This window comes from Girardinichthys multiradiatus, chromosome 13 (genome assembly GCF_021462225.1).
Source record: "Girardinichthys multiradiatus isolate DD_20200921_A chromosome 13, DD_fGirMul_XY1, whole genome shotgun sequence".
NCBI lineage: Eukaryota > Metazoa > Chordata > Actinopteri > Cyprinodontiformes > Goodeidae > Girardinichthys > Girardinichthys multiradiatus.
The window spans coordinates 6,622,489-6,644,096 of NC_061806.1; the positions used below are offsets into that span (position 1 = coordinate 6,622,489).

General features: G+C 39.2%; 1 protein-coding gene across 1 annotated transcript in view; it reads left to right on the forward strand.

Moving 5' to 3' along the window:
• The window catches only part of gatad2b (GATA zinc finger domain containing 2B), a 75,072-nt gene extending 55,246 nt beyond the window's left edge, over positions 1 to 19,826 (forward strand). The window contains exons 5-11 of the mRNA XM_047383320.1: positions 109 to 237; positions 4,923 to 5,090; positions 7,864 to 8,233; positions 8,558 to 8,760; positions 10,439 to 10,549; positions 12,059 to 12,263; positions 12,551 to 19,826. Coding sequence (XP_047239276.1) covers positions 109 to 237; positions 4,923 to 5,090; positions 7,864 to 8,233; positions 8,558 to 8,760; positions 10,439 to 10,549; positions 12,059 to 12,263; positions 12,551 to 12,687 — 1,323 coding nt within the window. The 3' untranslated portion in view covers positions 12,688 to 19,826. The remainder of the gene's footprint in view (positions 1 to 108; positions 238 to 4,922; positions 5,091 to 7,863; positions 8,234 to 8,557; positions 8,761 to 10,438; positions 10,550 to 12,058; positions 12,264 to 12,550) is intronic.
• The last annotated feature ends 1,782 nt before the right edge of the window (positions 19,827 to 21,608 follow it).

Below are 21,608 nucleotides of genomic sequence, written 5' to 3' on the forward strand. Positions count from 1 at the left end.
TTAACTTGTAGTAATAAGCCCTTTAAAAGTAAAACGTATAAAGTGAATCTCCTCTGTTAAAGTACCTCACTTACTACAACTTCAAAGTGGCTTGCTGCCTGTTTGCAGGTTCCAGTGGTCCAGAGCTCTGCATCTTCTGTTCAACCTCCTCCTATACACAGCTCTACAGGTATTGGGAAGCTGCCTGTGAGGCCAGGCTTGCACAACACTGAGCCTCAGAATCTCCGAACTGCACAGGTATTTCAGTGTCTTTATTTATATAACAGACAAAATGTAAGAAAATTATTCCCAGTTTTAAGGATTTGGGGTGAAACACATACAGAATATCTGTCTGCCTATTTAGATACACATATATTTACGGTCGTGAAAATGTCAACGCCCTGACCCAATTCCCTTCAGTCTTCTGAAAATCTCAATGTAAGCTAAATAAAATAAAAAATAAAGAACTACTTACAATGAGGCAACCATCTGCTGGAAACTTCTGGAACTTTTAACAGGTATCAAATATTCTTAAAATATGTCTAGATGTTAGTTTTGTAGGGATTCTATGGACATCCCTGGTTGTAAATGAACCTAGCTGCTTACTGTGCTGCTATCTTCTGTCCGTTTTTTGTACAGATTATTGTGTGTGGGCAGTGCATGAAGGCTGTAGCCAGCTGACAGCCTTGCCTGTGCCTGGGACACAATAGTCTTAAATGGGTCCCCACCAAGGTTATAATAGATTTGTATTATTCATTGTAGTTTAGTTTTATTTTGTTGTGACTTTTTTTTTTTTTACTTATTCAGTTTCAGTTTTTCTTTTAATTATGCTTAATTTTAGTTGTGTTTTTATGGGTTTTAGTACTAGATTTAGTTTAGTCATACTTAGTTAAATTTTAGGTGCAGGGTTTGAAATACAATAACAGTGGAGGTGCTCCTCCGCTCTCAGGAATCTCAGTTCTTTTAAATTTGACAAGCAAGTGTCCACAGTTGTCAAGACCTGTTTTTATCAGTTACGTCAAATTGCCAAAGCCAAATCTTGCATTCCTTCTAAAAACCTCAAAACTCTTGTCCATGTCTTCAATACAGCTAGATTAGGCTACTGCAATTCCTTATACTTTGGACTTGAGAAATTACCTCTCCATCGTTTACAGGTAGTCCAGAATGCTGCTGCACGGCTGTTAACAAGTACCAGAAGGAATGACCACATCACTCCAGTTTTAGCAGATTTACACTGGCTTTAGTCACGTTTAAAATTTTAAATGGCTTGGCACCCAATTATTTAACTGTTCTTCTTAACTTTTATAATCCAAAAAGAGCACTGAGATCTTCTAGCCAGATGCCCTTAGTTTAGCCGAAGGCCAAATGAAGGCGCATAGTGGATTGGGGTTTTGCTGTGGCAGCTCCCAGTCTCTGGAATAAACTGCCCTTTGAGATTCAGAACGCTGAGTCTGTACAGTCTTTTAAATGCCTCCTGAAAACTCACTTTCTTACACCGGCTTTTAACTCAAGTTAAGTTTGAGTCCATCAGAACAGTTGAGATGTTTCTATATTTTAGTCCTAATTCCATTTTATTGTATATGTCTGATTTTTGTTTTTTTGTCTGTCTTCTGTAGTTATATCATTGGTATTTACCTTTATGTGAAGCACTTTGGTCAACATTAAGTGTTGCTGTTAAATGTGCTATATAAATAAAATTGATATTGACATTTAAAAAGGTCAGAGTATTGTATTTATGAAATTATGTATATATGTATTTGTTAATAAGGAATCAACACAAGATACCATTTTCAAAAAATATATTCAATTACTGTTGAACAACCAACCGTCCACAAAAACGTAACAGTCCACAAGATTGCAGCCTTAAGTGCTAAACGTGTGTAAAACTGCAGCTGCTGAAAATAGTCCATGTGGACACATGTGAACACCATAATATTAGCTAAAGTAATATTACGTAATATAATGTAGATTTAATCTCAATCACATAGTTGTGTGGAGATCCAAGTCACAATAAATATATTTACCAACACATACTTCCCCCTTGTGTTATTCCTGTGTATTAACTGGCCAGCAGCACTCCATTAGGGTTGTTTCCCTACTGGTGCTACCAGGGTGTGATGTGACATCTTTCAGGCCAGCTACTCAGAGAGGCTAGCTTGTCAAGGTACTCACAACTTCTCCCCTAAAAAGTAGTCCTTATATTTTACCACTTGTTTCTACTACAGGGCACTTGCTTTTATCTCTCTTGTGGTCATACTCGAAATCCCATATAGGACACTGGCGATTTCTCCCAACCTTCGATGTTGTCATTTTGCGGGCTAGGGAGCAAAAATGTAATTTATAAAGTGCTGCCTGGAAATATGGGGTGCTGTACGGTGTCCATTTCACAGCGGTTCGTAAAGCTTGTAAATAAATTGATAAACATAAAAACAAAAGGTATTATATCTGTTAATTTAGTATATTTTAGTTTTATAAATGTACAATACAGTTACAGTTATAGTTTTTCCCCTTTTAATTACACTTTTTTATTTATTTCAGTTATCAAAAATATTTTCTTAATTTCAGTTTTTGTTTTTTCATTTGTTTTTGTTAACAATTAATAACCCTGGTCCCCACCCACAGCATTCGGCAAATTCTATAAAATGTTTGTTTATGGTTGATACAAAATTGAGTCTCTTCCCTTTCCTCCCCACTCCAGGAGTATTGAATCGGGGGCGCTTTATTAGGGGCCATCCGGTCTCTGTACAAGCAGAGCAGGAGTTTGGTCCGCATTGCTGGCACTAAGTCGGACCTGTTCCTGGTGCATGTTGGACTCTGGCAGGGCTGCCCTTTGTCACCGGTCCTGTTCATAACTTTTATGGACAGGATTTCTAGGCGTTAGTGGAGCGCAGCCAAGGGCCGGAGGGGGTCTGATTTGGTGACCAGTGGATTTCGTCTCTTCTTTTTGCAGATGACGTGGTCCTGCTGGTCCCCTCTAGCCAAGACCTACAGCATGCGCTGGGGCGGTTCGCAGCCGAATATGAAGCGGCTGGGATGAAGATCAGCTCCTCCAAGTCCGAGGCCATGGTTCTCGACTGGAAAAGGGTGGCTTGTCCTCTTCAGGTTGGAGGAGAGTTCCTGCCTCAAGTGGAGGAGTTTAAGTATCTTGGGGTCTTGTTCAGGAGTGAGGGAAGAATGGAGCGGGAGATCGACAGACGGATCGGTGCGGCTGCCACAGTAATGGGGGCGCTGTGCCGGTCCGTTGTGGTGAAGAGAAAGCTGAGCCGAAAAGCAAAGCTCTCAATTTACCGGTCGGTCTACGTCCCTACCCTCACCTATGGCCATAAACTTTGGGTCATGACCGAAAGAACGAGATCCCGTATACAAGCGGCTGAAATGAGCTTCCTCCGTAGGGTGGCCGGCCACTTTCTTAGAGATAGGGTGAGGAGCTCGACCATCTGGGAGGGGCTCGGAGTAGAGTCGCTGCTCCTCCACATCAAGAGGAGTCACTTGAGGTGGGCTGTTGCATCTATATTGGATGCCTCCTGGACGCCTCCCGCTGTGTCCCACCAGGAGGAGGCCCAGGGGACGGCCCAGGACACGCTGGAGGGACTATGTCTCTCGGCTGGCCTGGAAACGCCAAGAGGTGTCTGGGGAGAGGGACGTCTGGGTCTCTGCTGAGTGTGCTGCCCCCGCGCCCCGGTCCCGGATAAAGCAGAAGACGACGAGTACGAGTACAATGCATTTTGTTATAAGGTGCAATTATTGGCTTGACCTGGGGAATGCGGCACCTGTAGCCCATTTCCTGCACACGCCTGTGCACGGTGGCTCTGGATGTTTCTACTCCAGACTCAGTCCACTGCTTCCGCAGGTCCCCCGAGGTCTGGAATCGGCCCTTCTCCACAATCTTCCTCAGGGTCCGGTCACCTCTTCTCGTTGTGCAGCGTTTTCTGCCACACTTTTTCCTTCCCACAGACTTCCCACTGAGGTGCCTTGATACAGCACTCTGGCAACAGCCTATTCGTTCAGAAATGTCTTTCTGTGTCTTACCCTCTTGCTTGAGGGTGTCAATAGTGGCCTTCAGGTCGGCTGTCTTACCCATGATTGGGGTTTTGAGTGATGAACCAGGCTGGGAGTTTTAAAGGCCTCAGGAATCTTTTGCAGGTGTTTAGAGTTAACTCGTTGATTCAGATGATTAGGTTCATAGCTCGTTTAGAGACCCTTTTAATGATATGCTAATTTTGTGAGATAGGAATTTTGGGTTTTCATGAGCTGTATGCCAAAATCATCCGTATTAAGACAATAAAAGACCTGAAATATTTCCCTTAGTGTGCAATGAATCTAAAATATATGAATGTTAAATTTTCATCATGACATTATGGAAAATAATGAACTTTATCACAATATGCTAATATTTTGAGAAGGACCTGTATAGTCCCACCCCTTCTACCAAATAAAGAAAATCAGTTAAGTTCAGACACAAATGGCTTTCACAGCATCCTTGCATTTGTTATTGGAATACAAAGTTTGCAACAAATGAACAGATCAGACAATGTAGACAAGCAAAAAGTTGACGAAAAGAAACTAAAAGATGACCTTAACTTTTTATGCAAGTCACACAGTGTGTAAAGTTCTTGAGTAAAGAAAGTGGACCTTTACCAATGATGCTTATCCTCTTCAAACTGATAAAGCAGCATTTAAATTCTTTAGGGAGAACATTTAGATAACTTAGACCGAAACGTTGCCCAGACCAAAGAGCAGTTCATAATCCGATGTGTACTATTTATGAAACTCAAGCAGTTTCAAAAATCAGAGTCTGAAAGTCGGAAACCTCTTGTAATGGTATCCAGTTTTCAGGTTACCCGTGCTTCTGTTTTGTGTATTTCTCATTGCTGCATATCCATTCTGTGCCTATTAGATTAAAATTGTGTGTGTGTGTGTTTATTTTGTTCTTTTTTTTTCAGGGTCATACAGTCATTCGTTCAGCCAATACCAACCTGCCTCCGATGCTGATATCCCAGCGAGTGATAGCCCCTAATCCATCCCAACTGCAGGGCCAGAGGGTCTCCTCCAAACCTGGGATGCCCCGATCCAGCTCATCCAGCATTGCCAATGCTGTAAACTATCAGCAGGTGTGAATTTTTCCTGGCCTCATTTATTCATGTTTTTGCTCTTTTTTGTTTTGCAAGACGCTTTTTTTTTTTTCATAAAAGCTAAGAAAGTGAAAAGATCAGTGGTTGGAAAAAAAGTTGTCAACAGTAGCCTATTGTACACATTTTTAATATGTTTGACCATTTTTATATTTTTGGACCAAAGTAACTTTATAAAACTGTCCAAAATGGATAGTGAGAGGTCCTCTCATAGCATCACACAAAGATGCACTTAACTGGTGTTACACAAGTCAGGCTGTTGTAGCAGAAATTCTTAATATTTTCTTTTTGTCTGTACTTTGATGACAAAAGTCTTTGAGAGCGAAACGGAAATTCCAACGACATCGTAAATAAGCAGTTTCAGTTCTACTGACTTCGCCAGGGGTTCATTTAACCTCCGGCAAAAAAAATTGGAATCTTTATTACTGGATGACTTAATTGGTTTACTTTTTAGTAAAATCAACCAATCCGTTATGACAGAAAACTGTTTGTATTCACATCTGAAGGTTCAGGCTTTGTTGAAACATGCAGGAAAAAACAATACTGATTTTACTGTAATCCGGGATATTTGCATCTTCAACTCCCAGTCTAGGCCATTTATTGCATGTCTTCGCCTTTTCTATTTACCATTCTTTCTTCTCTAGAGTACTTGTCCAAAAGCCACTAGTGCTAAAAAAGGAAAACTTGAGTGGTTCCATAAAACGTTTCTCTGCTTCATTTGAAAAAAGATGAGCCATTAATTATGACAATGTAATTCCTGTATTCTAATATTTTACAAAGTACTAAGTACATTTTACAAAATCAGAATGTTTAGCTGTTAAGTAAAAGGGCTGAGTGTCATACTACTGTAAAACAATTGTTTAAACAACATACAGTACAGACCAAAGGTTTGGACACACCTTCTCATTCAAAGAGTTGTCTTTATTTTCATGACTATGAATATTGTAGCTTCACACCGAAGGCATCAAAACTATGAATTAACACATGTGGAATTATATACTGAACAAAAAAGTGTGAAACAACTGAAAATATGTCTTATATTCTAGGTTCTTCAAAGTAGCCACCTTTTGCTTTGATTACTGCTCCGCACACTCTTGGCATTCTATTGATGAGCTTCAAGAGGTGGTCACCTGAAATGGTTTTCCAACAGTCTTGAAGGAGTTCCCAGAGATGCTTAGCTATTGTTGGCCCTTTGCCTTCACTCTGCAGTCCAGCTCACCCCAAACCATCTCAATTGGGTTCAGGTCCGGTGACTGTGGAGGCCAGGTCATCTAGCGCAGCAACCCATCACTCTCCTTCTTGGTCAAATAGCCCTTATACAGCCTGGAGGTGTGTTTGGGGTCATTGTCCTGTTGAAAAATAAATGATGGTCCAACTAAACGTAAACCGGATGGAATAGCATGCCGCTGCAAGATGCTGTGGTAGACATGCTGGTTCAGTATGCCTTCAATTTTGAATAAATCCCCAACAGTGTCACCAACAAAGCACCCCCACACCATCACACCTCCTCCTCCATGCTTCACGGTGGGAACCAGGCATGTAGAGTCCATCCGTTCACCTCTTCTGTGCCGCACAAAGACACGGTGGTTGGAACCAAAGATCTCAAACTTGGACTCATCAGACCAAAGCACAGATTTCCACTGGTCTAATGTCCATTTCTTGTGTTCTTTAGCCCAAACAAGTCTCTTCTACTTGTTGCCTGTCCTCAGCAGTGGTTTCCTAGCAGCTATTTTACCATGAAGGCCTGATTCACACAGTCTCCTCTTAACAGTTATTCTAGAGATGTGTCTGCTGCTAGAACTCTGTGTGGCATTGACCTGTTCTCTTATCTGAGCTGCTGTTAACCTGCAATTTCTGAGGCTGGTGACTCGGATGAACTTATCGTCCGCAGCAGAGGTGACTTTTGGACTTCCTTTCCTGGGGCGGTCCTCATGTGAGCCAGTTTCTTTATAGCGCTTGATGGTTTTTGCGACTGCACTTGGGGACACTTTCAAAGTTTTCCCAATTGTTCGGACTGACTGACCTTCATTTCTTAAAGTAATGATGGCCACTCGTTTTTCTTTACTTATCTGCTTTTTTCTTGCCATAATACGAATTCTAACAGTCTATTCAGTAGGACTATCAGCTGTGTACTGTATCCACCTCCTGCACAACACAACTGATGGTCCCAACCCCATTTATAGGGCTTGAAATCCCACTTATTAAACCTGACAGGGCACACTTGTGAAGTGAAAACCATTTCAGGTGACTACCTCTTGAAGCTCATCAATAGAATGCCAAGAGTGTGTGGAGCAGTAATCAAAGCAAAAGGTGGCTACTTTGAAGAACCTAGAATATAAGACATATTTTCAGTTGTTTCACACTTTTTTGTTCAGTATATAATTCCACATGTGTTAATTTATAGTTTTGATGCCTTCAGTGTGAAGCTACAATATTCATAGTCATGAAAATAAAAGAAACTCTTTGAATGAGAAGGTGTGTACAAACTTTTGGTCTGTACTGTATTTGCTTAGGTTGCTTAGGTAGGAATTTTTGGTCCAACATCCCTGTGTATACAAGTGCTGGGTGTACCAGTGGAAGCTTTTAGAAAGCTCATATTATTTTGCATCTTAAATTGCAAAGTCTGTACATGAAGCACAATGGTGTAAAATTTAAACAAATACTACTAATGATTTTTACATCCCCGTGGCTGCCTTTCAACAATTTGTCTGCAAAATGTTTGTTTTTGGATGAGCTCAGGTTGTCTGTCTTACAGGCCAGCCAGCAGGTGGCAGCTTCCCAGCGCTCCAGCTCCAGTGCCATGTACATGAACCTGGCCCACATGCAAGCAGCAGCAGCAGTCGGGTCCAGTGGTGTGGCGGGGGGTCTCGCTGGAGCTTCAGCTGTCAGCCCTTCCACTATGTCTGGTTCAGCCAGTGGAGCAGTTAGCTCCATGGCTGACCAGGCCAGCAGCCAGGCAGCAGCTAAGCTGGCTCTACGGAAGCAGCTGGAAAAAACCTTGCTGGAGATCCCTCCACCCAAGCCCCCAGCCCCACTGCTCCACTTTCTGCCCTCGGCTGCTAACAGTGAGTTCATCTACATGGTGGGCTTGGAAGAAGTGGTGCAAAGTGTGCTGGACAGTCAGGGTAAGGACTTCAAAAAACATGTTTGCCTTTACATCTTTGTTTGTTTTGTTTTTTTCGTTTTACGAGTCTGGACTTAAAACTTTGGGGATTAACCTGCTTGGCATAACTAATAGCTTGTTTCAAGCAAGGCACCAACGTCTACACTAAGTATTCATATACGAGGATCTGCGTTGAGTCTACCTGTTCTAAGGAGAAAAATGAGAAATACGTTAGTGGAGATTGTCTTTTCAGAAAAATAGAAGAAAGTATGATCGAATTTAAAGTCTGTTGGACATCTTGTGTGTATGTTACTTTGGTTGTGTTAAAGAAACGTTTTTTGTGCAGGTAAATTCAGAGGTTCTTTGGCCCGAATGGAGCCCTTTTTCTGTGCCCAGTGCAGAACAGACTTCACACCCCACTGGAAGCAAGAGAAGAGTGGCAGAATCCTCTGTGAGCAGTGCATGACATCCAATCAGAAGAAGGCTCTGAAGGCAGAGCATACCAACAGACTGAAGAATGCTTTTGTAAAGGCTCTTCAGCAGGAGCAGGTTAGCATTGTTATAATCATAGGCGGGTCACCAGTCTCAAGGTGGACCATGGTTAATAAAAGCTCTGCTTTTATATTATGAAAATATTCTTTCATAATGCTTCTACAATTTAAAGTAATTTTGACAACATATTGACAAAGTTTCAATGAGAACAAAGTTCACTCATTTCAGCACATATGGTCTCTCCCATTTCTGTTAACAAAAATGATGGCAGTTGTTGTGCATCAATACTGATTATTATGGTAATGCTTGGTAATGAAGTTGTCAAGCTAAAATTCTAAAGCAGTATGAGCCAATAATCTATCTAATTTGCCAGTTAATGTTAGTTGTGAATGTATTACTCCATATAGATATGACACTTTCATACAATGTAAAGTTGTCAGTGTACAACTTGTACATAGGGATGGGTAAAAGAGTACTGATTCACGTAAAATAAATTGATACCATGTTTCAGTACCTTAACACATCATTGTGACACTGAGGGAGTGAAAGAGTGGGTGATTTTCCATGCCGGACACGAACACAGCATTGCACTACAAGAGTGTAATGACGTCAGGAGCCGCTGGTAACATCAACAAAGCATGGCTGATAGAAAGCGCTCGAAAGTACGGCTATGATGTTACAATACAAACAGCTTGATGTTGTGTTATCATCATCAGTCAGTCATTTTCTACCGCTTTTTCCATAGTGGGTCACGGGGGAGCTGGTGCCTATCTCCAGGAGTCTACGGGCGAGAGGCAGGGTGCACCCTGGACAGGTCGCCAATCTACACAGAGACATACAGGACAAACAAACACACACGCACTCATTCACACCTAAGGAAGATTTATAGAGACCAATTTACCTAACAGTCATGTTTTTGGACTCTGGGAGGAAGCCAGAGTACCCAGTGAGAACCCACGCATGCACAGAGAGAACATGCAAACTCCATGCAGAAACACCCCCAGCCGGGAGTCGAACCCAGGACCTTCTTGCAAGGCAACAGTGCTACCAACTGTGCCACCGTGCAGCTCATGGTTTATTTCATTCATTAAAGTGTATATATAGAGAAATAAATGTTACATTGAAAAATTTTGAGATTATTAAACGAATTACTATTTATTACACACACAAAAGTACCGAAAACTGGTACCGTTGAGTACTGACACCGATTCCCATATACCGGGCATCGGTACCGTATCGGTTCAAATGTGAAAGGTACCCATCACTACTTGTATAACAGTGTAAATTTGATGTCCCCTCAAAATAACTCAAACAGACCTTAATGTGTAAAGCGTTGATAACAAAAGTGAATACATCCCTAAGTGAAAATGTCCACGTTGAGCTCAAAGTGTCAATATTTTGTGTGACCACAATTACTTTCAAGCACTTCCTTTACTTCCTTTTGTTTTTAAAATGTGTTGGGTAAAAATACCATAGTTTCATGGTATTTTTGTATGGAGTGTCTCATAAGGTGAAAATGTCATGTCTGCCCACACTGATGCATGTTTCAGATTTCCAATAAAAATTATTTGAAAATTTTTAGATTACTTTTGAGGTTTGAGGACAGAACTAAAATCTTAATCTTGGTCATGGTGTGCTTTAAAATCCCAGCTGTACAAGAATTGTGGTGAGGCTTAATCTCTAAGCAGATGTTTTGCACTGTGAGTAAAGAACTGTAAATGTGTGTGTCTGTCAGGAGATTGAACAGAGGCTGCAGCAGCAGGCAGCCCTCTCTCCCGGTTCTGCCGCTACTGGCTCCAATGTCTCCAAGACTGACACGATGATTCGACAACATGCACTGCGCCAGGTACACTGTATAACCATTCATAATAGGTGTACAGATTTACAGATACGTACAGGACGTTTTTATTGGGTGAAAATTTTAATTAGTAGATTTGCAGTATTTTCTTCATGCCAAGTTAAATGTTCTTCATTAGTGTGGGATATATGGAGTGTACTTGACAAATTATTCAGTGCAAATTTAGAAGAGATACAAGCACAACTGTGCAAAGACAGAGCAGGACAAAAAATTTGGATTTGCGTATAACCAAAAGCCAATGCAGTGCCATTGCTATGGCTGGATTGCATTACAACTGCATTTAAATAATTCTAGTTTGACCAACTTAGCAAAAGAGACATTCAAGCTCAAACAGTTCCTTCAGGCAGCTAGGATTTTGCTTTTTACATCAACTTTGGAAAACAATTTGTTTTTTGTTTCCTCATTGTTAATAAATCCTGTTTCGCAAGCTTTTGTGCTTTAACCTCCTTAACTAAAATTAAAACTAAGCTGCAGTAAATAATAATTTCCAAGTAAGTTTCTTGAAAGAAAAATACAGATTTTAAAGTTCTTCCTCCATGGGCTTGTAAGATATCTTTATGAAATGTTATAATACAGTAAACATAATGTTTAGAATGGTAGTTTTTGACCGTATTGCACCTAATAAAGTATTAGCGAGGATGCCAATTTGATGCTGGTTAGTCTTGTTAGAGGTTAATTTTATTAATGAACATGCTAACTCTGGTAGCTTGTTAGAAATGCATGTCTAAAAGCAGTGGTACTTTAAAAACAGTCATTGGTAGAAGGGTAGCGCTACTTCAGTTGACAATCCATGATATCTGTGATTTTCACTACTGAAAATGTACCTAGCAGACGACTAACGCATAAGATTAATGCTCCTCTTTTGGATATCATACAAAGTTGACCGACGATGCATGGCAACAGGTAGTCGAATGGGAACAAAACAGAAGACTGTAGAAGTCCCTCGACTTTCTCTTGAATTTAATATGATGGAAATATGTGCCTTGAAACTGGAAACCAGAAACCATCTGTTCCCTAGTTACTTTACACAGCCTTATTTATTCTCACTCAAACCAAAAGTCATATCAGGGGGTCCCAGCACTTTTTCTGCTGGTTCTGTTTTGGCAGACTGCAATGCTCAGGATCAAACCTCCTACTTTCTCATTAGAGGATAACCACTCTGCTGGGAACTTTACTTTAATAGTTATATTTCAGTTTCCATAATCTAAGGAAATACTAGGGTGTGGTCATTGTTAAAATTTCTTTTTTTGCCATTTGCTTTCTCCTTGAAGATGAGGGATTTATCGTTGTAGAAGAATGTTGAATGTAGTATTGCCAACAGGAATTATTTGAACAATAATCAAATTAAGTTTCATATGTAGTTGAGGCAGAAATTTCATTAAACCTCCAGCTGTTTTGTTGACAGGAAGTTTTATAACTGACTAAAATCCGTAAAGTTAATGTATGTGATGTGACATTAAAGGTAATGTTAGCTATGATTATCATTTTTTTCTCCAGGCCCAGCAGCCTCAGGCTTCTCTACAGCGAGGTCTGTCCAACTCTGCAAGAGGTGTCCTTTCCAACTTTGCTCAAGCCTCCCAGCTGTCTGTGGCTAGCAGCCTTATGGGAATGAGCAGTGCCAAGCACTGTGGCAGCAGTGGTGGTGGTAGTAGCAGTAACAGACTGCAGCATGACAGCCGCCGGCAAATGTACAACATCCCAGGTAAGGGCAGGCTGTTAGCAAATATTAATTTTCCTATGTTTCTTTTTTTTTATCTGGATACATGTTAGCAAGTTATGAGGAGCAAAATTGCTACTACTTTGCTTCAGTATTTATGAATTATGTACAATACATCTAAAATGTGAAGCATTTCAATATCTAATTTTATTTTTTATTTATATCCCTATTTAAATGTACCTGTACACTGACTGTAAGTATAGGAACTGCTTCCCGTGTGGTTCTGTGTACCGAACTTTTGTGGTCTTTATGTGTCCAATTTATTCCTGCAGGGTTAAATATTGCCTACCTGAATCCCGCTGCAGTTGGAGCCCATAAGACCTCCAGCTTAGCAGACCGTCAGAGAGAGTACCTGTTGGACATGATCCCACCTCGGTCCATATCACAGTCCATCACTGGACAAAAATGAGCCCCTCTAATATCTTATGTGTGTCAGAGGCCAGCCTCGTTTGATAACTTCCCCCATTCTGAGGCGGTCCCAGATCAGCTGATATTTCCACCCCACCGATCCATCGCATGCAGTGCCTGTCCGTGTGCCTACCTTAGACCAACCCATGAGAACCTACCAAGCTGAACAAAAACACAAGCTGTCAGTGCATCTCAGTTCTTATTATAGCAGAAATCCCCTTCTTCTATAATTCCCTTTTATAATCACTGGTGGTAGCGCCTATACTTGCAACTGCCATTTAAGCTCAAGTTAGTGTAATTCATTGTTAGAATTTGTTTAAGTGTTTGTGTCATGTTTCTGTTTCTCCATTGTCTACCTTTCCAGTCATTGTCAAGTTAGTGTGATCATTAGATTTTTTTTCTCTTGCAAAGAGACTATTGATAAGAACAGAAGATCAACAGGGTTAACTCTGGTTGCTATGCAACAAAACATTTAATTACTTTAAAATGTGTAAACCTGGTTAGTTTTCTAACTTGTATTTAAAGAAAGTAAAAAATTGTTAGGAACAAAAACCGGTAATATTAGACTGTGCTTGCTCTTGAAAGACTATGCTGTTCAAAGAATTGCAAATTCGAGACCAAAGTGCTCACCATGGATCATCTCAGTGACCTGCTTCAAGAGCATCATCAAAGAGTCATCACAATTCACACCCAAAGCCGATTTCAGCCTGAAGTTAAGAAAAACAACTTGAAATTTTGAGTAGGTCCCTGACTAACATCAAAACCCATCAACTGAAATTAACTGGCAAACGGTGAAATTATGTACAAAAGAGAACTCAACTTCGGATGTTTTTACCACCATTCTTCAGTAAGGGATTTCCTTTCCTTCATTTGAGATGTCAGTCTCTGCTGTTACAGATCTGTTGCTTACAAGTGGTGTAGGACATGCTGTTATCAGCTGCATCAGAAAAAGCAGGCTGTGGGCTGATGGAGCAGAAGACAGAGGTGCCTAGTGTTCAGGTGTCCTCATTGTTTCCCACCCGCCAGCAGCCCCTTCCACCCAGTCATTCTTCATACGGTTGCCCCCTCAATATTCACATAGTAAACTCTTTTATCCCCAACAATTCCTTTTGGCTTCTTTGAGAGTGTACAAAACATAGAACCCCAGTCTGGAGCCAGATCACAGATTATGTACCTGAAATCTCTAAATCTGAGTTCTGGTTCCAGTATGTGTTTTTGCTTTTTTGTTCTGCTTTCCCATTCTTTTTAGTTACTTTTTTTTTGCGGCGTCTCCGAATGATTTGGTGGCCTACCTGAGAGGTATCAGCTGCTGGAGACGATAATAATAAAAAACATTATCTGTTCAAAAATCTATAGATTGTGTAAAGATACATAGCTTCAGAAAATAAAGGGTGTGGATGTTTTGCAGGAGAGACACGGATCAATCGTTGTGTGCACGCTGTGCTCACAAGTTGCCTCACTCCAGAGGAGCACTTTTCATGTTTCCAAATGGAAATTTTGTTTGTTTTTTGGTAAAGAGGAAATGAATGTTGGAATTGAAAGTAACCATGGTCTGGGTACTGATTGACCGTTGAACAATGAGTCAGTCGAGATGTTCTCGTCATTACAGGATACATTGATGTGGACTGAATTGCATATGCATTTTTCAATGCTGATTTGTTTAAATGTGTATATATATATATATATATATATATATATATATGTATATATATATATGTGTGTGTGTCAGTGTGTCTATGTATATATATATTTATATATATCTATATATAGATATATATATATATTATACACACACACACATAGTGACCAGGACATGGACTCTGCAGGCACGGGTTGACCTTTTTGATTTTCAAATTCTTGTCTGTGCAAAGATCTCCAACATGGAGGTGCAGTCTTGTGTTTTCTGTGACAGATGGTCTTGTTGTAAGGAAACCTTTACAGTGAAGGCTTTTGCATGGTTTCAGTTGGGACTGTGTCGATTCCAGGTCCCGATGGTTCCTGCACTACCAGTCTTGACTACAATTTCTTATCTGGAATTTATGGCTTTTTTTTTAACCTGAGCTATGACTTGTACATTTTTTTTTTTATAAAACTCTTTGCACAGTATTTTCTTTAAAGTGTCCATGTTTTGTTAATTCTAATTGTGGTTATATTTGCACACTTTGTTTGCAGGGTCTTTAGCCCCACATTTTAAATGAGAATCTGTAATGTGCCCGTGTAGTTGCCGCATGTTCCGTATTCACACTTTAGGAACTTTCAGAGGACTTTAGAAACTCTCAGAGATAATGAAAATGTTTGTTGCACAGGACTTCGCAGTGAAGTGGACACTGAAATCTGCCTGTTAGACTGTCCAGGCCACCTGACTGAAACTGTCGTAACCATTGTGCTTAGTCAGTTTGCAGTTACTCAGGTATTTCGAGCAGTGTTCACTCAGTGTGCAGTATTATTGATGGATATGGTTACCCCTTGACACAGAGACGTGCGTATAAGGTCATTTTGAGTTGGAGGTTCGTGCAGTTCACACTGAGTACTTTGAGTTGACAAACACACTTCCTAAGCCTTATTTTAACATTCTATAATCTTCAGTCATCTTGGAAATCTGACCTTAATGAAAGCAAAAACACTTGAAATGTGTTTAAAGGCTTACTCATATTAAAACTCTTATCCATCTCAGCATCAAGATAGGCACACATAAGCTATTAAAGTATACAACTGTGATACATGAGAGCAAGCTGTCTTTCACTTTCTGGACAAAATCAGTGTTTCTAACCCGCTGTTTCTGTTTCTCAGTTATTCCTTTGTATATTTATTTCCATAATATCTGCTTGCCCAGTTTATAATAATATATTAAGTTCCATTACAATATTTTGATGTTGGTCTTCCATACCTCCTTTTGTCTTCACTTTATGCAAACAGCCACCTTCATTTCGTCTGACATGTTTTCCAGATCTTTTCATGTGCATTTCTGTAGGGCCACTTAACAAAAATCCTCTCAGGGTGCTCTACACAGAGTCGGTGTAGTTCAGTACAATGCACCTTTACAGTTCAATAAATACAGTCAGTTAAAATTCAGTTTACAGAATTATCCCAGTTCAGTCTAGTTTATTTATATGCCACTAGCTCGCAATAAATTTCATGTCCAGGCAGACAAAAGGGAGAATTCATATCCAAATTTGTCTAAATTCAGTTCAAATCAATGCAGTTTATTCCAATCCAATTGCATAGTAAGGTTCAATTTCAGTTACTATACACATCCATATTGATTTGAAACTAATCCATTTGATCATAAAATGTCATTTGGCATAAAAAAGATTTCAGTAAGTCCAAGTCGATGACGTCTAGTCATTGACTTTGCAGCAGTTCCTCCTGAGCCACAGTAAAAATGAACAGTTCCAATTTTACCAAAAGAAACTAGAACTCAGTTTGAATGTCCACCTGGTCCAACTGGCCAGGAGTTTAAGCCCCAGTCCAGGAGTACTTTCAAGGGAAACAAAGATTTTAATGGTAGCAATCGCTCCATTAATGACTGTTTTAAGCATGCAATTGTTTATACACAGTCACTGCTCCAGGTGTATATTCTGTGGAGAGATAAAAACTGGTAGATTGAAGCCAAACTTTCAAACCATTCTAAAGTAAGGGTAAGTACCCAGGGGCCTAAGCCTGAGCCACTCTTAACTATAAGCTTTATCATAAAGAAGGCTATAGGCCTAGTTTTAAAAGTAAATTAGGTGTCTGCCTTGTGGACAAAAACAAGGGCAGACTGATAAATGAACCTTTATTCTTTAGGGGAAGTACTCTGTTGTATGGAACAATTAGAACTTTAATAATAGAGCTCCATTGTTGAGAGTTTTATGTGTAAGAAGAAGAACAATTTTAAATTATGTTCTTCATTTAACAAGGAGCAGGTGAAGTGAAACTAAAATTGGAGATATGTTTTCTTTTTTACTTTTGCTGCAGCGTTTTGGATGAGCTGAAGACGTTTACCTTTTTTTGGCCTTCCTAATAATAGAGAATTGTAGTAGTTCAGCCATGGCCTAGTTTTTCTGGACCACTGTGGTGATTTCAAATTTTGGCAATTTTGTACATGAGTATCATTAACATGCAATATTTGACATGTATCCCATGCTGTCTGATAATTTTACCAACTTGTAGCATATTTGTAGTAAAGAGAAATGACCCAAACACCAAAGCCTGTTTTATTTCACAACAAACCTTTTCGCGCAAAGATGTTATTTCGTTAACACAAACTGGATTCTGTCAGACAAGTGTAATCCAGACCAGCCAGATACTGTTCTCCTGTTTCCCACAGCATGTTTAAGATGCTGTAAACATTGTTTTTTTTTGTTACCAAATTAAAGCCCTTTTTTAATTAGTCTAATCAGAATCCCAGCCAATTGTAATTGTATTTAAAGAGACAATGATGTTTTTTTATTGGAGTTTGATTGAGAAGTGGAAAAGTGAATGGAAAAGTGGGCCCCTGACGAGATGTCTCCATTTACAAAAACATAAGCACTGTTCATGCAAACAGCATTTTAGAAATCTTCCCACCACTGTCACTCTGGCACTACAAAGTGATGGCCATAGAAGGTATATTTACACAGAAGAATGCATCCAATTTTAGGTACTGCCTTAGGCCTCTTACACATAGAAGGTAGTGGGTGCAGTGAATTGCTGTAAAACCCATTATTGTGTATATGTTGCTTGATGCTAGGGGACTGTGCCGAGCTGTTAAACAATGTTTAACTTTGACACATCTCTCTTGTGAGAACATATAATTTTGGCTCCTCAAATCATAGATAACATGGTGATATATTCACAAAGACAAAAGATGGAAGAGTAGCTACCAGTGTCTCAGTATCTGGAGCTTTTGCCACAAGATTAAAAACATTGTGATCTAAACAAACGGCAGTGCTTCGGATGGACATATTCAACAATTTAGAAGTGAAATGTGTATTTAAAAAACTATTTTACAAAAAATTATTTGCTAATACAATCTGCTTTCCTTGCAATCAATTTATTCTGGTATCAGTGAACACAATGCTTCTGGAAATGATGATACTTTTGCCAACGACTGATGTCCTTTTTAAAATATTGGGGTCCTTTGTTTCCCTTGCTCAGTGCTCTTCTATCTTGCATCTGGCTCTAACTCTAAATCAAGCACAGCTTATGGCACTTCCTATTTGAAAGCATCCTCGCTCTTACATCAGATAGTTGACCTGGCTGGGTATGCCTGTTTTCAGAATGTGATTTAAAGTGGGATTCTTTTCCAAAGGTAAGATCATCACAATCCATGGCCCCTCATTAGAACAAGTCAAGCAAATCTAGACTATCTCCTTAATGCTTCCAAAGCTGTAGAGTTAAAACTGATTGAAGTAAGCCTAACACTTGGTAAACAAGTGAATGAAGTACCACTTCTGCTTGACTCTTTTAATGCTGTTATGTTCATTGCTGTTTTCTTTCATACAATACAGTAATGTCCTATTTACCAAAACATCTGTCCAATTATACCAGGCTCCACCAGCTCTCATGAAGGTTCTAATTGGAACATCAACCATATCTCAGATATAGAAGGTTATGTTTAGTTTTTTTTTTTTTTTTTTTGGTTACTATTTGTAATGTGGCCATTTGTTGCAGCTCTTTGTATCACAGCAGCTGCACTATACACATTGCTTGGGTATGCTTGATATATTTTTCAGGCAGACCTTCACATGAATTCTGGTTGTGTTGTAGTAATTCAGTCCTGCCAGTGCCTGCACCACATTTATGCTGAAATGAAGAATTAGGACTATCTCTTTTTTAAATTACCACTTTTCACTTTTAAGTTCTCCTTGACTTAATTTTTATTAAATATATTTTTTTCCAGTTGGAGGAACAGTTTAAACTGTATGTAGCAATGTTGTTTCCCAAATCTTCGCTATCTGGGGCATTCTTTGACTACACGATACGATGTGACACAGTTTGTGTTTTAGTTCTGCCGCCAAATGTAAAGTTGAATTTGGGGAAGAAAAAAAACCTGTCTGTTATACCTTTCTGCAGATGCATCCATGTACTTTTATATTTGGGCGAATTTTTTTCAGCTACAAGGTTTTTAGATTTCTGAAATCATTTTTATTCTGATGTCTTGACTAAGTTCAGTTTTCTGTTTATTGCGGTTAAAAAAACGTAAATGTATTGACTTGAAATAAATCACACAATATTTGCTAGGTTTGAAGTAATAACTTACTGTACAGAAGCATTTTCCTCCCTTGTACTGAAAAATAAATTAAATGGGTGTACATTGTGTAGAAAAGCAAACAAAAAGCCATGAATATTGTGAAGCTTGTCATTTTGTTTTGTGATCACTGTGTATTATTGTGTAACAAATGTGCAAAATGTTAGGGATTCCCCTTTACCCCACCCATGTGGTCTTGCTAGATGCACCTGCTTGATTTTTGGATTTTAGGAATTTTGGACTTAAGTTTGCAGTGAAGTGTTTACTGATTCAGGTGAACAACATTTGAATTCTAAGACTGAGCTTTTGAAGCATTATAACTTGATGTGTAAAATAAGGCTGGAATGGAAGTTTTTATTTCAATTACAATTCTTGTTTGAACATGTTGTAAAGGAGCATTTATTATACCTGTTAAAAAGCTTATAATACCATGAGGTCTCTACATTAGTGAAACTCCAGCCTGCTCAAACAAGAGGTTTTCATGCTAAACGATTGTGACCTGAGAGGAGCTCATCCTGAATCATGGATCACTTTTTCTGCCAATACCAGCAAACAACAGTAGTGGTCCTGCACTCTTTGACTTTCATCTTTTGGTTGTTGTTGCTTATGCTGGAAAAATTTACACTGCAGAATCTAGTTCATCAAATATTTTATTTGCATTGTGGTGATAATGTTGAAACAGATATTGAAATCAACCAGAGACTAACTGAAGACATTTTTTGTTTTGCTTACATCAATCCTGACCTTTTGCACATACTTGATATTTAACTATCTTCAAAGGTAAACGAAAATAATGCTGTTTGAATACTGCCAGTTGATTGACAATTATGCATTGATTGAAAAAATAAGCTAATTTTGGAGGAAATAACTTTGTAATATTTATCTCTTGCAAGCTATGTTTAATAAAGGTTGAAACAATTTGCTTCAAAGTTTAATGTCGTTACATGTGTGGTGAGTAAGTTTCATATCTACTTCTGTTTTTTTTTTTTAAGAAACAGCTCTATATTCTTCTGTGACCTGCAAACCAATCATATCAACCACCAGAGCTACCAAGTATTTTAACTAAGATGACACACTGACAATGGGTCCACTCAAACCAGCTTGCGTCAGCATGCCTGCACATTAAACATCCAAGGTACGGTTTTATTTTCAACACAGTGCGAGGTGTATTGAAGTGAGTGGGCAAATATTGAAACACTGCACTTGCATGAGTCAATATTAAGCACTCTGTTCTGATTCTGCTCTTTAAAGGGTTTTATTGTATGCAACAATGAATTTGTATGTCATTGGCAGGTTAAAGGTTCAAAGTAAGACTGACTAGATGAAAATGCTTTGGATTGCATGTCAGAATCAGTCCAAAATTTCTTGCCTAGCATAGTGTTTACTAAAGCCAAAATTTCCACTTGAAACTCTCGTCTTTGTGTTAGTCCCATTGTTTACCATTAGTGTGGCCACTTGCTGACGACTGTCTTTACAACCACTAGGATATTGGGTGACCTGTGCAGAAACACTTCATTGTTTTTAGGAAAGTATCATAAACACTTTGTATTTTGGCCAATTGCTGCCATGGAATTTCATACTTTTATGTCTTAGGTTATAATGTGCACGTGACAGCTCCTGAGGAGACATGATGTTAGGAAGTAGGGGTGTGGAGGTTACAAACTCCTCAGATTATGACTACTTTGTGGGCTGGATCAGACAGAGCTTTGGATATAATGTATAACCTAACCCTACTTAAGATTTATCCACAACTGTATCCCGGATCTGTCTGCTATGTCCCATGGTCTGTTTCCACTAAAGGTTAAAGCCTCCACATGTTTCAAACTTTTCCTAAAAATAGATAATTTTAAATGACATTTTCAAAGCACGACAGGAAGTCTTCATTAAACCTTTGCCGCCAAACAGAAAGTGTCCGCAGCTTCTATCGGGAAGGTCGGATTTCGTCTAAACTTTAAACGCTTCTTGCCAGAGCGGAACTCAGCATTACAGAAGGTGATGTGAAGGCTTGCTAACATTATGACCTGGTGGCAATGTCGGGGGTTGAGCGGCAGGCTTGCAGAGGGGTTTTTGCAAGTGTCCCACGGTCGCTGTATAGGCTGAGCGGCGCGAAGCTGTGAGGGTCACCGAATGCCACTTGAAGCTTTAATCTGTATTGTACTTATAATATTGGACTGTATGTAAATTGATTTGAAATAATTTGTACTGAAATATTGAGTATTTTGTGTCATAAAGCGTCTTGAGAGTTTGTTGTGACTGGTCGCTATTTTAATTAACTGAATTGATCTGTATAATGAGGGAAGCCCTTTCCCTCATTATACAGATCAATTCACGTGCTCGTGCAGCGACCAGCAGTGGATTGATCATTTTAATTACTGTTTATCCATTTATTTATTGTTTACTTATTAGGCTCATCAGCATTTTATATGCTTTTAATTGACAATCTTTTGTTTTGAACCCCCATTGTTTGCAGCTGTTGCATTCACTTGGGCATTGGGCCATAAATAAAGATCTGAATCTGAATTACAGTACTGTGTAAAGGTATTTCCCCTGTTACAGATTTCTCCAGCTTTTTTTTTACTTTGATGTTTCAGTTAGTAAAAAAATTTTATATCAGACAAAGAAAAACTGAGTAAATACACAATTCTGTTTCAAATGACAATTTATTAAGACAAAAAAACTGCAAAACAGTATGAGCCAATTAAAAAAGTAAC